The 18,281-nt window shown below is 40.7% G+C and overlaps 1 protein-coding gene across 3 annotated transcripts in view; it reads right to left on the bottom strand.

Moving 5' to 3' along the window:
• Positions 1 to 17,933, bottom strand: part of SLC25A13 (solute carrier family 25 member 13) — a 104,706-nt gene extending 86,773 nt beyond the window's left edge. For 2 of the 3 annotated variants that reach the window (XR_010387668.1, XM_064506380.1), the window contains exons 1-2: positions 17,381 to 17,933; positions 14,948 to 14,962 (exon numbers count right to left, since the gene is read on the bottom strand). Coding sequence is in view for 2 of the 3 variants with exons in the window: in XM_064506380.1 (XP_064362450.1) it covers positions 14,948 to 14,962; positions 17,381 to 17,905 (540 nt within the window). In the remaining variant the exon portion in view is untranslated. The remainder of the gene's footprint in view (positions 1 to 14,947; positions 14,963 to 17,380) is intronic. The other variant, XM_064506381.1, reaches the window with a different exon arrangement.
• Between the last annotated feature and the right edge of the window lie 348 nt (positions 17,934 to 18,281).

Genomic DNA, 18,281 nt, shown 5'->3' with positions numbered 1-18,281 from the left:
CCTAGCTCCAGTCCCCAAACACCCAAGTGCTCACTGTGCCACCAGTCCGGCATGAAGCAGCTTTCAGTCTAAACGATCAGCTGCTTCTATCAAGAACAATCACAGTTAAAGATTCCAGGGGGGAAAACAAAACAAAACACATACACACAATGCTGCATGACCCAGGAAATTCTTCAAAGTCCCGCGCTCTGCCTGACACCATGCAACACAGATGGCATCCTAAAAATATCCTCTCATACTTTATCTTCTGCTTCACAAAGCATGGAACCAAGACAGAAAACAGCAGCAGCAACATATACTCTGAACAGCGTTGCAAAATTTTTCTGCGCAATTTTCTGTTCAGAATGTCAGTGTAATGGAATTTAAACCGTGACACTAAGTCCCAGTGAGTGAGCAGGATTGTTTGCAGCAATAACTGCTGACCTGCTGGTCTTCAAAGAAAACAAACCAGGAGTGGACAGCGCCGTTATAGCGGGGTATCGCAACAGACTGATCTGCATTTAGCTAACTAGTAATTCTATAGTTATAAGGAAAAAAAATATTATATGGATGTGCAACGAGTGCCTATAACAACTATGCGAAGGCCAATATCAAGGTATTGCTAAAGTAACTGCTGCTAGCTGTGACATCACGCTCGTGAATAAGCAAGTGAAAGAAATGAGCTGGAGAAAAGTTCCTATACATTACGTGTCTCACTAATAATTGTGTGACAAGAATTATGTAGGAATAACTGACAAGTAAATGCCTTTTGTTTCAGTGTGGTGTTTTCTTCTTTGATTGAACACAAAAGTTCGCTTTTCAAGGTCCTATTTATAACCAGATCCATCTATTCAAGTCTATTCAGAACGCTACACCTCAGTAGCTCAGAGAGCTGGGAAGGATGTGGGAGTCGGCATGAATCCCTACGTATGTATGGATCCGATTCTACAATCTTAAAAAGAACAAAAGACAACTGCATAATGGAAGCAGACAGCATCACACACACAGAGCAAACTTATTAAAAGCTACAAATGGTGGGACTCAAAGAAAATCTCAACTCCTGCGGTCAGGAGCCTTTCCTCATAGCCAACAGATACAAGAACAGCAGCATTTCAGCAGAGTCTCAGGCAAATAACAGCACTGTGCTACTGAAACATGATGAAAAAAAGCAGAGCGCCTTTCCTTTCTTCTTTTTTTTTTTTCTTTCTTTTTTCTTTTCATAATATGTACAGCACCCAGTGCAGTTGGGTACTGGACCATGGTCAGCGTGCCTATGTTCTATGACAACTGAAAGAATGATAGCATATGAAATACCCACCTTTCCCACAGATAAATAAGCTAGGCAACCTCTGTCCATGGAAAATCCAGATCTTTAATCACAAAACATATCTGTCTCCATTACAGATTGTCACCTGCAATTTCAGAATACACACGCTAAAATACAAGTGTACAAATATACTCTCTTTTGCCTGCACGCAATGGATCTCGTGAACTGAACTCGCCACCCTTTGTCCAACTCCCATCATGTGGATTTCGGTTTTAAATTACCAGGTAATCTCCTTAAACACACAGCAATTCCAAAGTAAAGGCAGTTTTACATCTTCTTTTACAGTTCTTATCTTCAGTATTAATAACAACCAAATTCTTGGTGCTTTAATATTAGCAGCTTATACAGTTGCTACAGGCCACTGTGGCATGTGACCTTCATTCTTGATAAGGGCCTGAAAAGAAAGTTGAAGCTATTTAAGAGGGTACTTGGAAATAATTTGCAGTTTCAAGTGGGAATATAAAATAATCCAACAAAGACTTAAGGCAGTTACATAAGGCAGTTATTGAAATAATAAAGGCTGATCTATCAGTGACTTGCAGCAGCTCAAAATTATTAAAGAATTTACAACAACTTTCCAGAATTTGCAAAAGTTTTAAGATACTTGACAAAAATGATTAAAAATCTCTCATCTCCTTAAGAAACTGGGGAAATAGTTCCAACATTTTAATACATTTTAATTAGAAACTATTCTGGTTTTAGCTTGAATGATTTTGGCTTCTCCTCTGACAGTCTATTGTATCACATATATTTGCATAAAGCAACAGCAGTTTTGTTAAAACATGAAATGTACTTGTGCTGCATAGTCCTCATAATATTTTTATGAAATCACTCGGTTGCTGTGGAGATGATGATGATGTCAAACTGAGCATTTTGATTTAAAGCCAGGGATTAAGAAAAAAAGAAAAATCCTAAAATTTATTTTCATGCAAGTATCTTTAGGAGAGAGAAAAGCAGAACAAAGCTAAATCATTTTTATTTGCCAAGAATAGTTATTTCCATTTTATTTTCTCCAGGGCCACTGCAATTACATTAAAACCTAAAAACACAAGTTTAAACAAACATGGAATGAAGTTTAAGGTACTAGAAAAGTTCCAGCACTATTGTTTCAGTGTCTCATTAATCGAGAGTTCTTCTACTTTGTTCCGTAGACACTTTGGATTCAGTTGGACACTGAATGTGGATTCACTCTGGACCATGAAGTAATCCAAAGAATTTAGAGCAACATGCCTGCAACATCCCACATTATGCTACTAATACCAGCCAACAAAGCAGCTCCCTTTTTGTCACCAACGACTTAAAGTACAATAAAATCCAAAAAAGCCTTTTCTAATCAGTTGATTCAGCCTTTTGAAATGTGAAAAGTAATACTTTGCCTCAAGAAAACACTGGGCAATCAATCGGCAGCTAAAACTCACAGCTTTCATAAACTACTGCCCAGGACCGTGTCCAGACGGCTTTTGAATGTCTCCAAGGATGGAGACTCCACAACCTCTCTGGGCAACCTGTTCCAGTGCTCAGTCATCCTTGCAGTAAAATGTTTTTCCTTCTGTTCAGATGGAAATTCCTCTGTTTCAATTTGTGCCCACTGCCTCTCATCCACAAGAAAGAGGAAAAATAGCTGGTTTACAATTCTTAATTTGTAAGAACGTATTAAATACTACTTTAATTATATAGCATTTAGGTTGAATGCTCACACACTTCAGAGTTATTAGGCTTTCTTCTAATTTTAAATATTTTGTTTCAGGTTATTCTTATAACCAAGATACTGAATCTACAGGTTACATGTAATGAAACACTGAAAGCAAATTGCAAGGTGTTACAGTCCTGCTTGTTTTCCTCACTATAAGATGAAAAGGGAATTCCAAAATTTTTGAAGTGCAACGTCCCAATGCAGGGAAAAAAAATTTCAAAACCACTGCTTCATAGCATTCAATCTCGACAGAAAAGATGCAGACCAAGTAACTGACTTGGGCACATGAACAGAGTGAAAGCAAATGCAGAAAGTTTGTTGTTGCCATGTTTTTCTTCCTTTTGAACAGCATCAACATGGGACTAATTCGTGATCTTTACAAAGTAGTTTCCAGTTAGACTGACACACAATGGCAAGCTGCATTAGACAGGTGAAGTGACAGGGAGGAGGAAGGCTGACTTGATGTCAGTGACAAAAACTATTTTAATGGAAATGTGAAATTATTCAAAAATTTCTTCCCCTAAACATGTGAAGATTTCTCTAGTCAGATTCAGACTGCACAATGGGCTGAGAACAGGAATCAGCCAGACACAGTATTTTTACATACCACTTCTTTTCTAATGGCTTTTCATACCTGGTGCCTTACTTAAAGGCTTCTACTGCCAAAGATCTGTTAAATAAGTGATGTTCATCAAGCAGTAGTTGTCAAACATGATAAACAACTACAATAATAAAATACGTGACCGAGAGGTTTTAGTAGCTGAGGAGCCACTAAGAGTAGAAATAAGTCATACTTCCAAGGCAAAGTAAGATTACAATAACAACAAATGATCTGCTGTTTACTAATACAAATTTTCAGACCTCTTTTCTTCTTTCCCAAAACTAGACCTACATATCAGGTCTTGCAATGAATGGATGTGACAGGAAAGTCACCTAATAAAGAAGAGAGGTTGCTCAACAGACACTGCAGACCTTTTAATTAACTCCTTCAAACAGGGAGCTTCTGCCCTGCAACCGATAGGGGACAATATCCTGGTCTCTCTCCCGCTCTCTAATATCATACACCAGATCAGAGACCCAACTGAGAAGCTGTAGTGGGCACTTGGCGTAAAAGAGTTGCAGAAGGACCGCAGAGCAACACCTCAGATAAGCAAGGGTAGGAAGAAATGTAGAGCAGATGATCTCATTTCTCAGTACAGGAAGCCAGAGGTGTCTGTTTAGGGCTTTGTTACATACACACACACACACACACACATATATATATATATACATATTGTGGATTGGAGGCCTGTGTTCAAATGTGTGGCAGTGTATGTGTATGTGCATATACTTCTATTTTTATATATATATATTTTTATATATATATATATATTTATATATATATTTTTTTATATATATATATTTATATATATAAAACACAGATGTACAGTCTTTTGGGTCATGATCCTGCTGATGGACAATTATGTTTTGGAGAGGATATCTGCATTTTGATTACACCAAATCTATCACATTTTGCTGAAAGATACAGTCAGATGCAGCTCAACCTACCCCAACACTGATTAAGTTTGCTTAATTTATTCCCCACAAGAACTATTCTACTTTGCTGCTTTGATTACACCAAATGGGCATATTTGCTAATTTCTCACAATTAAATATCCATTGACTGAGGCAAAAAGAAGCCTGACAGTTTTTGGCTGAGAGCGCTCAGGGAAGCTGGGGTAAGAAACAGCAACTTAACTATGAAGATGGTTTCAATTTTTTCTCCTACTGGCTGGATGGTTGGCATTTGGCTTAGGATCATCCTTGTGAAAGCATCCACCCCTATCAACTAAGTGCACTTATAGGCAGTATGCAGGCACTATCAGGAAGAAAGTAGAAAAATGTGTGTCATTCTAACACCGTGTGTCATATTCTTAACTTTACAGACACTTTTTCATGTACACAATGGCAGAAAGAAAAACAAAGAACACAGCGTCCTAGTCATTCTCTCCTTGTCTCCAACCTGTCCAGGAACCTTCTCCAAACCTTCTGTTTCCTAAGTAGTTTGAACTTATCTTCTCAGATGGAAATGAAGCTCAGCTCCAGCAAAGAACATCTTAAAACCTTCGGTGAATAAAGATCAGTTATTAGTCAGCTACAGAAATATTTGGAAAGACAAAAACAGAAATATGCATACACCTGGAAAAATCAGTGGTCAAAGGTATTTTATACAATAACTGGAATTCCAGCAAACCAGTTTTAGTTATGAAGGAAACGCAAGCAGATCGCAGCATCATAAATGAAGAATCTTAACTGTGTATTCAGGAAAAACATAAATGGAATATAGGTACATAAAATCACTGTTCTCAACCTTTTCCTAAAGTTTCCAATCCAAGAAAAATTTGTTCACCTACATCAGAAAATTTAATGCAGGCTTCAATCCCCTATGCTTCTCTCCCTGTGCAGTTCCACAATTACTCAAAAAATTTATCTTTAACTTTCTAGCTCGACAAGAGAAATTCTCTAGCCAAGATTTTAGTTCTCCAGAACAAAATTATGTAGAGGCACCTGAAGAAGGAGGAAGAAAAAAGTTGGTTTCTATTTATAAGGTTGACTAATAACTATGGTCATCAAGACACAAAGCAACTTCTTCCATACTCTAGGCTGGAAATTAAGGTTCCTCTTTGCAATCCTTCAATTGCTCTCATTAACAATAACAAAAATCATAGCTGTATTTTCTGGTTGTAAAAGTAGGACCCTATAATTGTGAAAATAGCCTTTAAAAGCCCATTCTCCTTGAAATTTTTGTATTTATGAGAATTTTTTTAACCAGATTTTAAGAGTTTGAGGGTATATTATCTTTGCATGGGACTGAATTGCAGTGTGACCTGAAGATTGCAAAAAAATTAAAGACTACATGCTAATACCCTTCAAGTAAAACTGCTTTCTTAATATTTTTGTTTTGAATGGAAGACACGTAAGCAAGTTCTAGCTGTATAATTTGTGGGCTAATTTTAATATAACCTCTTGATACTTCCACAGGTAACTACAATTCTGAGATTATCACTGCTGTTTAGCAAAACTTAGACCTTAGCAGGTCAGTTTAATTCTATGTTCCAGCAGCTTTCAGAAAAATAAGATATGCTGGGCAAAAAGCATTTAATGTGTTTTAAAAAGGTCAGTTTCTAAAAGACTATTCTTCAATTTATACTATGCCATTAACCACTTGCCTCCCTGATCAGCCTATTTTGCAGTCAAACATTCCTGTCTCATCTAACATTTAGGCCATAGCTGTTGGAGCAAGAACAGTATAGTCTTTATCTGCTTTCTATGCAGCACTGCATTTCACAGAATAGGTGATCCTACATGTCTGAATAAAGAAAGTCTCTCCACATTATAGCAAATTTAATTAATCTAGCAGTATGCAATAAGATGCAGTGTTAATATCTTTTTTTATATGGCCTAGTTTTAACCAAAGAGAAATAGCAATAATACAAACTGTATTAGAATGCCTGAGAAGTCTTCTAACCTGTGACAGGGATGGTTTGCAGAGCAAGAAATAACAGTTGCAAAAGTGGCCATCTGTCCTATTCATCACGACCAGAGCTATCTAAAATACTAACAGTAAGAATGCCAAAAACATTAACTTGAAACACTTAGGACACAAGACTGGGGCTCATATGAAAATCTGCAACATCACTGAAAACAAAAGGCTTTTCAAGCACTACTTGACTGTGAGCTTGGGTGAGAACTGAAGTTGCTGTCTCACCTTCTCAGCTTCCATAGCAAACATTTTGGGCTAACTATGCTCTACCTAAGAGCAAATGAAGCTCTACAATGTGACAAACCCCAGGTCCTCCAAAAAGCTTGCATCCAAATGCAGTAAACTCAGTTGATGGTGCCTGAGAAGGAACACAAACTCTCAGGCATAAGAAAGGCTGCTGTGGGGACAAAAATAACTATCCCACAGTCAGCAGACATGGAAAGTAAAGACAATCTGTTACTTAGGAACAGAACCGTATTTTAGAATAACTAAAGCAATCATAAGTTGCAGTAGTACTGTTTGTTACAGTAAGAATTCAGATGGATAACTTTTGGATATAAGATATCTGTGTTAAAAAAGATAACAGAAAAAACAATAACAAAATCCAGAGATCTAAAAAGAGCCCAAACCAGAAAACAAAAGCACCTAAAAGAATCCAAAACATTGCCAGTAGCATTGTCTTTAAATATCATTTGGTATGAGTAGAAATGGCTTATATTGCCAACTGAATAGCTTAGAAACCTAATCACCACCAGCAGAGCTGTGACTCCCATACACACTTCTAGGTGCATATTTCCAGAGCTGCTCTTCAGCTCTGGCCCAAAGTCTTTGAAATTGGGTCTTCTCTTGCTGAAGGAGTGAACAAGCACCAACACTATTTATGTTAGCATGGCCTAACAGCGAAGGAGACTGAGGTGAAATGGAGGTCACAGTCATAAAGGCAACAGTAATCTAAAACCCAAATGCATGAAATCTCTTTGCAGCTAGGTTTTTAATTTTGACCTTTATACTTTTAATGTGGATAATTCAGAAAATGTGCTGCCCATCAATCCAAATGTGTATCAATAGTTCAAAACCTATCAAGCTAAGAAAAAAAAAAAGTATTACTGTTTCACATGCAAGGTTCCATCATTTCGCCATTGCGCTCATTCCCCTTTACTCTCCCATATTTTAAAGGCACCAAAAGGGGGAAAAAAGCTTCAGAGTGCTGGAGTTTCCTCAGCTGCCAGACACCTACAGACTAAGGCTGCAATCTTCTCCGTATTCCCTCTGTGTTGAGCTAAAATTCATTAGCACTGTTAAAAAAAGCGTTTGGGGAATTGCTAGAGTGGGTAATCAATGTAAATGTAACCACAAACTTCCCTAAAACAAAACGCGGTATTCCTTCTTTAGCAAAGTCAGTTCATGTTTTAATACATCAATAAGTCAATCACAGGCATGTCTTAAACAACTAAACCATTTGCAAGAGCAGTCGAATTTTTTGTTTCCACTTCTATGGAAAATTCACGTCAAAGTCTTCCTCTTAAACATGCTCTTATCAGTGAAGTTACTGGACTGTATAGCAAAAAACAGACAAAACATCTCCAAAGAATTCGGCATAAAAATTTAAGAGGAAAGGAGTGACAAAGGTTTCTTGATGTTTCTATTCCATTTTTTATCTCTTCCAAAGTTTTAGTCCAATTGCCCACTAGCATTTACAAAAAAAGAGTATGTACATTAGTTGACCAATTAGTTCTATAACAATCTTGCAATTTTGTCTATCCAAGACTTAAGGTTACTTCCCCATGGCTACATTCTTGCACCATACTTCCTATGTTAAGTGGAAAAGCCCTGGCATGTGTATGGCTCTCCCATCATGAGCCAAGCACAAAGGGCCATCAATAAATCAATAGCCAGACCCACAGGAAACAGGATAGCTCTGATTTCAGTAAAAACAATTCCTTCCAGTTTCTTTGCTGAGCAGTGGAAAATGCAAATTTATATCTAAATGCAAAGCAGTAAATAGACCTATGGTTGTCATACAAAACCCAACACTTCACAGGGTTCCAGCTTAAGGTATTTTTATGCTCAGTGCTACATTAGAGTATGCCATTACACCAACCACGCAACTCTGCGCTCTTTTGCTGTGAACCATATTAAGGAACTGATGTGGCTTAAAGCAAACAAAAAAACCCACCTCTTTTTATAAAAAAAAAAGAAGCCATGTTACCTTGTCAGACACCCAATCTGATTCACCCAGGCAGCATCACCTTATCCTAATACTGCTACTGAATACTTAGTAATGCGCAAGTTGAACCACAGACTCCGGGTTACCTATTGACTTTTAAAAATACAGAGATCTGATGGTTCAGGAGACAAAAAGGTAACTTCTCCAAGCCAACAGGCAACTCCTGACTAACTGAACAGCTGCAGTGAGTTTGGTCCTGCCATCAGAGCGGAGAGAAAAATCAGTCCAGTATCAGGAAGGCAAAACGGTCAAAACAACCAGTCCCAGGACTTTGGTCCTGTCCAGCCTGGGACTCCAAAAAAGAAATGACAAAAAAATCTCCCAAAACTAGGGAAGTAGTGATGATATGATAATAAGAAGACTTTAAAGTTATTTTAAAAAGGTTTAGTTGTCTGGGCAGAAGTCCGCCAATTTCAACACTCTCTCTGCAAATAAAATGTTTGTGTATTTCTCAAACCCACTCTGCACAGCCTCTGAAGGTCAGATCCATTTGCACACTTCGGTACCCCAGCTGAGGAGCATGATACAAAAAATAACCTAGCAAATCTACCAGCAAAAACGCACATGCAATTTCAGTTTTGTAGTATTACAAAAGTTCCACAAATATGCACATCTAGAACCATTCCAGCCTTGACTGAGCATCTACAGGCATTTCAAATACACAAATCATGCATCCTCACTCGAGTCCAGTAAGCATGCACAGAACACATATAATACACATTGGCAGAATTGCATTAAGTATGCAGCACAGCAGCCCTCCAAAACCATGGCAAGGGGATGTATAACTCATGCAAAACGCATAAACACCACTGGCAGCAGGGAATCCAAGTTTCCTCCTTCCAGTTAAGTGCCCTAACTGCTAGCAAATAAATCCAGTTCTTGCTTGCTCTCCTGTCTCCTTAATTCTGGTGTTGCTAACTAAGCAGTGACCCTGCCTGAAACTGAGATGCAAGGCTTGCTGTTTGAAGATTTCCTGCGACACAGAAGTTTGACCCATTTGTTGTGTAGGCTGCTGAATAAAAATCTTACTACTTGAGTAAGCACAAACAAGCTATTATAGACAAGAAGAGCATCATCTTTACCATTATCATCTTTCTTTTTCTCCACCATCTTTTAAGGAAAACAACATGGAAAAACCAACTCATGGAGCCAAAGAGGCAAAGGATTCTCAGACTATGCATTCATACAAGATGAGATCTGTAAGACCAGGAAAGGTAAATCCCTAGCTTTTTATTTCCCACTTGCTGACTTAGATGCTCTCTACTCATCATGCTGGCTGTTGTGAAACCTGGACACCTCACATAGGTGTAATTCTACTTCCAAAGCCAAATGGCTAAAAGCTAGGCATGGAGATGCTGATCTTTGCCATGCCTGAAACACCTGTATTGTTCTGAGCATAAATTCCAGGCTCTAATTTTCACATGGCCCAAAGGTAAACCAGTAAGGTAGAGTTCTGGAGAGATCCCAAGAGTGAGCTTATGGGTCAGCATAGAAATAGTTCTTGCAGGCTGCCTAGACATGTAAGACATGAGGAACATATGAATCTAGCATGTGAGGTGAAATACAGCAGCCTCACAAGCACTCAACAAGAGGAATGTGATCAAGTTTGTGACAAATGCTGTTTCTTCTGCTCCTTCTCTAAATGTATGTAGTTTGGTATATATGTATGCACTTCTCCATTCTCTCTCAAATGTTTCTTTTTCTTCTTTTTAGAGAAAAAGAAAAATGCCAACAACCCACTCCTTATGAGCAATTTCATCCTTTAACACAGTGGGTTTTGTGCAGGCCAAGTAACATTTTTGGTAAAGAGTATAATTGCAATTGCACGTTTCTAAGGTATTGTAAATAGCATGAAATTATTTTAAAATGTTATGAAAAAAAGCATTTGCAGTGTTCCTTTAAGTGTTTTAACAAAGTTGCAGTTTAAATTGCTTTATTCCAAAGCAATTGAAGATAGAGTACTTTCATAAGGACATCTTTACTTCCCTACCAATGACTGAGATATACAGATACTTTCCAGAAAGAGAATGCACCAGAAAATATGCAAACTTACTTTTTACTAGCACTAGGTATCTATCACTATCAGCTGCCTGAAGACTGTTGTAGCTCAAGCAAAACAGCATTATTAGCAGAGTTACAATAGTGCCCAGGGGCCTTACACAAGTTTAAATTTGATGCCATACAAATATACAGGCTCTATTCAGCACTGTCAAGCCATTCTATAGCCAAAGCAGCAGCAATTCCACAGATTAAAAGCAAAAATGAAGCTAAAATTAAGCAGCACATTCATGCCATCTTCCAGGAAATACAGTATCACATACCTCCTTGTCATACTCCTTGGACAACATAAGTAAATAAAATAGATATTGGCCTAAACAATCTTGTCAGAGGACACATTCTTATCATTCAGGGATGTAAGTTTGTCTACATTACAGGATCAGGAAGAATGCCTTTAACGTATCATTTGAAGCACACTTAAAACAGCTTCTCTAACTTCCTGGGACACAAAGCTACATAGAAAGAGGAGTTCATTTCCTGATGTGAGAGGATGTAGATAACTTAAAACACTTATCAGCAGATACCACAATGGAAGAGTTGCACACAATGGTGTAAACACACCTGTAGATTCCTATAACATTTTCCCAGAGCTACACAGGAAGGGACGTTACACTTGATTGCTCTTAAAGGGACACTATAATGGAAGAGAGTGAGTTTCAAAAATTTGTTAAAACCACTTTCAGTTACAACATGTAATTCCACTGGTGCCTAACATACTGAAGATGTAAATCCACAAATTGGCCCCTTTCACTATCTCCCCTCACTCTCAATCTTACTCTGAAAAAGAAAGGGAAAACATAGTAGTAAGAAGAAATAACTAAACTAAACTAAGAGAGAGAACCCAATGTAATAAAAGCTCATTTTCAGAAGCACCCACAGCTTTCACTGCAGAATAGAGCTCTATTAAGTTTTGCCATGAGAGTCACTCAGCAAGTGGCTTCACTGGGTTTATTCTTGCCAGTGAGCCTCAAAACTCACCGTACACCTTGTGAGATTAGGCCTCAAGCAGTCCCCCATAAGGGTAAATGTCATGAGCAAAGAACTGCACAGTAAAAGAAACCAAATGAAACCAAACACATAACAATGGTGGCAGGGGGAGGGAGGAGGAGTAAATCATTTGCTTTCTCCTTTGTTTCAATCATAGTCATCTTACATGCTCCTTTGTACTTAGAAAAGGTATGAAGTTATCAGCACTGTAATATAAATTCAGTGTCCCTCTATCAGACAACTTCTGATTTCTTAAGAAGTAAAGATGCAGCAAAAAGTAGTAACCACCACAAAAAAAACCATGCTTTTTCTGAGGGGGAGAGTTGGAAAAGAGTCTTATAATAGAGAAAGTATTTTACAATTTACAGGTCTACACCCAGCTCCAAAATGCAACTACGCACCAGCGAGCGCCTCTAGGCCTGTACAGACTGGCAATGGGAAATTCCATTTGGATCTTACACAGCACTTTCACATCCAAAAAAGTGATCATGATATCATTAAGTACCCTGACACTATTAAACCTACAGTACACAACTCAGTCATTCTTCAGGGGAACAGAGGTGGTTCTCTCCTTACTCACCACCTACTTTTCCCCATCAATTGCACTGATCTGGGTGGGTGGCTGAAATCTGTCCATAAGGGACTCCACTCCCTTCGCAGACACAGCAACCTATCATGATGATCTCTCACCTGCTCCCTTCTGAGGGCCCATCAACTCCACATGCATTGCAATTCTTCTCTACCATTTTGCTGGAGAAAGGGAAGAATGGCACTACCTAGGGCAAGAAGACTGAATCCAGTGTGTCCCCAGACACATCCCATCCTATTGCTAGCACAGGGAAGAGGAGCACAGGAGAAGGAGCAGGGTGAAAAAGCACAATGAAGCTGGATGATGCACAAAAAGAACACGTGATAGCTACGCATGATGGCAAAATAACCAATATAACATGGTATCATCAGCATTGAATAGCTTCAGCACTGGTATCACGCTCATTTAGAATCACGTTGCCATGCTCTTCGTATTTCAACCACTGCTCATTCAGAGCCCCATGAATTTGCATGGCCCAGTGCAAGTACTGGATCATTTCCACACACAAGAAGGCCTATTGAGCCAGGGCCATAGGTGTCAATCCTGTCCGGAACTCAATGATTTCACTCAAGGTGATACATCTTCCAGGACTGAGGTCTTCAATGGGAAGCATCTGACTATATTAACACCACGACATAGAAGGAACGGTGATGGGTGCTAGCAATTTGTGATATCACGAGGTTTAGAGTCTTTAATGGTACATATGGTGGTAACAGGAAACAGCATATAACCCCACTGATACAGCTTATAGTAAGCAGTTCCAAAACAATACCAGCGGAGAGAGAATAGAAAGTTAAATATATCAAAACTGCATACCAAACTTTCTTTCCCTTGCATCAGAAACATCTCAAACACTGTCATGTAAGTAACGCTATTATCAGGCAGCAGCATAATCTGTTTGTGTTACCTTATTATTGATTTGTTTTTGACAGTCAGACACTTGTCCTTCAAAAGACTTACGCACATGCTTAAAACTAAGCATGCAAGTAGTCCCTCTAAACCCTGACATAAGGTTCATGCCCTCACTTGAACAATCATTCTGTACCTCGTTCTTTTAAGCAAGTAATATTTGTGTTACAACATTTTGTTCATAAAACAATGTATTTTACATAAGTAACTTTTAATTTTAGGCAACAGAAGCAAGCATTGTGTGCCCAATAGATAAAAGTTCACACATGCGCAAAAAAACAATGACATTAGGAAAAGAGAGAACTACCACAGCACTTAAAGATGTTATCCAATACTAGTACTGTGTGGTTCAATACAAGCACTGAAATTTATTCACATGCTATCCATAGCAGAGCTGAAGTTTAATGGTGTGCAAGTACTTCCATGTTAAGCCCGCAGTTTTTGTACAGTTTGTAAGCTTTAACTTCTCTACTGAAATTATTCAAGTTTGGAATTTGCTTACATGCAATTTTTAAATGTTTTGAATGCAGGTTAGTGGCTACGAAGTATAAAGTAAGAAAATATATATACTTTCTCCCATTATAAATATCAGTTTCTGACAGACCCTCTGCTGAAAAAAAAGCAGCACAAAAGCAAAGTTAAAACCTGGCATGGAAAAAAGTCTCACTGAGAAGTATCTTGGAACTTCCCACTGAAAATGTTTCTATTTTACCAAGCAATAAGACTTTAAAAGGCAAGCAAGTCACTTTGCACATGCACGAGATGACTGCTATAACCAACACTGTGTAGCAATATCTGGACCAAGGGTAGGTTACACTCACAGAACAGGCAGTTAATGTAGCTGTAAAATACACACTGGATGAACGGGGGGGGGGGGGGGGGGGGTGGAGGGAAAACATTAACTATGTTATATAACATTTTTCTCTAGAAGTATCTGGCTAAAAGGTAGAAAAAATACTATGCCTGCATTGTTAAACACTCAAAAATGAAGAAATAAAGCATGAGACACTATGTACAACTTCATTATTGCCCTGTACAGGTATTATTACATCAAGACTTTGCAATAAAACACAGCCCATTTTCTGCACAAATCAGAGACTGAAGCACCTATGACAATAATTTAGCTACCAACTGGATAAAAGTCTACTGGAACATCTCATCTGTATTTTTTGCTGGAAATTTGTCCATATATATATGTCCATATATATAATTTACAATGCAATTTTCACAAAACACTTTCAATGATTCAGAAAAGGCACTGATGTAGAATATAAGGTACTTAAAATGCTGTAAATTGTGTGACACCAACATATAATGATGAAAATCAAATGACACTGCAATCCAGATTAAAGATTCCATGCATAAAAGCTTTGCCCCTTTCTTGATACCTGAGTGCTTAACTATGCAGCCTTAACAGTATCTCATTTGTTGGGTTTTTTTGGTTTTTTTTTTTTTTTTTTTTTTACAGACTGAATTTCTAGAGTCTGCTTAAAATGTCAACATTTGAAATCTTGCAAGTGAAGAATAATTACATTCAATTCCAAAGATTCATACACCTAAAATGGTACAATTAAAAAATTAAAGGAAGCGGTCATGCAGGATACTGGCAAGGAAAAGGTACTGAAGGAATTTTAGAAAAAAATCATTCGACTCACCAGTCCATTGTTTGGCTGAGGTGAAAAAGGCAAACATTACTGAGATGCATCAGTGAGGAAGTTAGAACACAAATCAAGGCCCATGCCTGCAAGCACATGTGAATAACTTCAGGCCCAGAAGCTATTTATGTGGCAAAGTTATTCATATGTGTGCTTGCAGAACCTGAGCTCAGATCGTACCACTAGAGAACAAAAACACCACTTACATTTTGCCACCGACTTCAATAAAAATAGAAATTTATCTGTGCTTAACAGCAACTATTTCACCTCAGAAAGATAAAAATGCTTCAAGTCTCACAAGGTAACTTGTAATTAATCCATTTTAATGGCTCCCAGTTCTACTTTTTTTTTTTAAATAGGTCTCTGAAATATCTTTCTTTTAAAGGTCCTTTAAGGGTCCGCCCTTTTTTTTTTCTTTTCTAAACAAAGGTCTCTGAAAACATAATAAATACTGCAACTAGAATTCTTCCCAGAAGCTACCTGAGGGCAGTAAACACCGCAGTACAAAGTGCTGTATCTCTGTCTTGCAACGCACCAAGGATGTTTATGACACTAGTGACAAACCATTATCTTTTTTATTAGGTATCTTTCTGCCAAGCTTGAAGTGACCTGAAATGCATTGCATTTAACTCAGTTTCTCCCTAAGTGCCAAGTCTTTTCCACAGCTGACTTTTCCAACATACTCTTTTAAAGAATTTGGTGATCAGAACTCTGTAATAAACCAAACTAAAAGAAGAAGGACACCATGCAAATGTGTACCATGGTGCAGGTGTGTATACCTGATTAGACAACTACTAACTACATACATGTAACAACATATACAATATTTTTAAATACATTTGAGTGGTATGTGTTCAAAATAGATTCTAGATTAAGAATTATTGCCTAGGAGATGAAAGACAAGTAGAGGGATCTTAAAGTCAGTGAATGGAAGACTTTCAAAAGTCCTTTAACAGCAGAGTTTGATGAGACATAAATGATCTGCTGTACACACTGACCAGTGGAAGAAAAAAAAAAGGTAAAAAAAGGACAGCTAGGATTATTTGAAAAAACAAACGTAAGATTTGGAGATGGCTGTTTTATATGTACTAGCAAAGAAGAAGCATATAGTGCCTCATCCATTAAAACAGTATGCATTTCAGATAACCTAAGTTCTTGGTGGGAGAGATGTTGACAGGGGCAGCTGTCATGGACTTGACTGAAATAAAAAAGTGCAGACTCCAGGCAGACTCCTTGAGGGTATAAGCACTTGTGTTGTGTTGCTTGAGGAAGCTTTATTTCCTCACGTTTCCTCAATGAAGTTTCATCACTGACTTCAACACAAGCAAGATAAGGACCAATTTTTTGTTTAAGGTCTCAATATTCCAAAATTTTTTTTGGCCATAGAGTATTTTATTCAGTTATCTCTTTTTATAAAGAAAAATAAATAAATAAATAAAAGCGTTGCCTATAGAGGGGAAAGCCTAATAAATTTTGAAACACAAATACCACATATAAACTAATCTGCCATTAGAAGTGGAACACCCTAGTTTTTATATGGCCTCACTCCAGCTGCTAGCTATTTTTTGGGGTTGGGGGGGTAAAAATTGATAAAGGCGTTTCAATTCATTTATTTTTGTGAAAGAGAGCAAGATCTAGCAAGCAGGTATCAACCTTACAAAAGAGAACAGAGAAGTGAAACCAGTTGGATTTCATAATCAAAAGCGAAAATAGAAGGTTTCCTTAATGCCTATGGACGGGGGGGGGGGGGGGGAAGAGAAAAGAAAGAGCCTACGGCGCTGGGGCCTGGCAGCACCTGCAGGCCCTACCCTGGGGCCCGTGGCTGAGCGCGCCTCCTCCTCGGACAGCTCTGGGCACGCCAAGCCCGACGAGCTGCTGACCTCTGTGCCAAGGACTCTGTGCCTTTTCCCTTAAAAATAATATATAGTAGATATATATATGGATGGGGGGGTGCTGCGGGGCCACTCGGCCTACCGCTGCCGCGGGGCTGCGGGGGGCGGCCGGGCCGGGGGGGACCCCGAGCCCTCCGCGGCCGCCCCTCCTGCCGGTGCGCTGCGAGCGGGGAGCAGGCCGGCGCCCGGCGGCTCCCCGGGGCAGCCGCGGCGGCAGAGCCGCTACCGCGCGGCCTCCGCGCCCGCTCCGGCTCCGGCCGCGGCGGCCCCGCAGCCCCCACGCCGCCAGCCCTCCTCCGGCGCCGGCGGAGAGCGGCTGCAGGGCCGCGAGGAGCAGGAGGAGGGGGCGGCGGCGCCGCCGCCTGCCGCCGCCAAGGACAGGCCCGAGGTCAAAGCCGGCGGCCTCCCGCCTCCCGCCGCCGCCCCGCTCCCCGCCGCCGCCAACGGCCGCCAACGGCCGCGCCGGCGCGCGCCGGGCCCCGCTGCCCGCGCCGGCGCCGCCGCCGCGCCCGCCGCCCGCCCGCTGCCGGCTGTGACTTACCTTGGCAGCCATGCTGTGCCCGGCGCAGCCACCCCCTTCCTTCCCTCCCTCCCTCCCTTCCGACCGCGGCAGGCAGCTTCTCCGCCTGCGCACCAGCCCGCCAGCGCCGGCCGTCACCGCTCTCCCAGGCATGGACGGGGCGCACGGCGCCGCCAGCCCATTGGCTGCCCGCGTCCCGGGCCCCGCTGCGGCCCGCGTGATCGCCGCCGGCCCGGCCCGGCCCGGCCCGGCCCGGCGAGAGGGCCGCGCCCGCGGCCTGCCGCAGCCCTGGCGGACGGGGCTGCCCCGGCGCGGGTGGCCGCGCGTGCGGTGCTGTGAAAGGCCGCTGCGCATCGCGCTGGCACTGTTTTGCCTCGGGGTACAGCCGGTGGCCTCGCAAGCATGGGGTTCGCCTCCGAGCAACGCGGGGCTCCTCGTGGCTGCCGGCGGTGGTGAAGGCCGCGCAGCGCCCAGGTAGAGCGTCGTCTGGCCGCAGGGCAATTCCCGACTCGTGCTTTCAGTCTGGGGAAGTAACTTCTGCCGCATGTTTGGAGGAGCAAGGAGAAAGGGTACTGGGACAAACAGCAGGAAGATGCTGCATAATCTCACAGCAGTGTTGCAACCACATCAGTGTTACTGCTCCATTAAATCCCATCCTTGTGCCCAGAGCTGCTCTCTGCCTGCAAGTCAGGCTGCTGTTTGAAGAAAACGTTCAAAGTGACATTTAATCCAGTCTTTGTATCCCACTGCTTTATTCTGAGACATGCCGAGCGTGAGCCATGCTCTAACAGGGTTTTATCAATGTACTTTGAGATCCTAACTCTGTGTGAACTTGACATGTAGGAACCCCGGTTAAACCAATGGCTGTAGCCAGAATGACCACAAGTGTGGCAAGCTCTGCCTCACGGACAGTTTGCAGTCT

This window comes from Dromaius novaehollandiae, chromosome 2, assembly GCF_036370855.1.
Source record: "Dromaius novaehollandiae isolate bDroNov1 chromosome 2, bDroNov1.hap1, whole genome shotgun sequence".
Classification (NCBI taxonomy): Eukaryota; Metazoa; Chordata; class Aves; order Casuariiformes; family Dromaiidae; genus Dromaius; species Dromaius novaehollandiae.
Note: the sequence above shows the minus strand (reverse complement) of the source record. Positions and strands in the feature narration are given on the sequence as shown.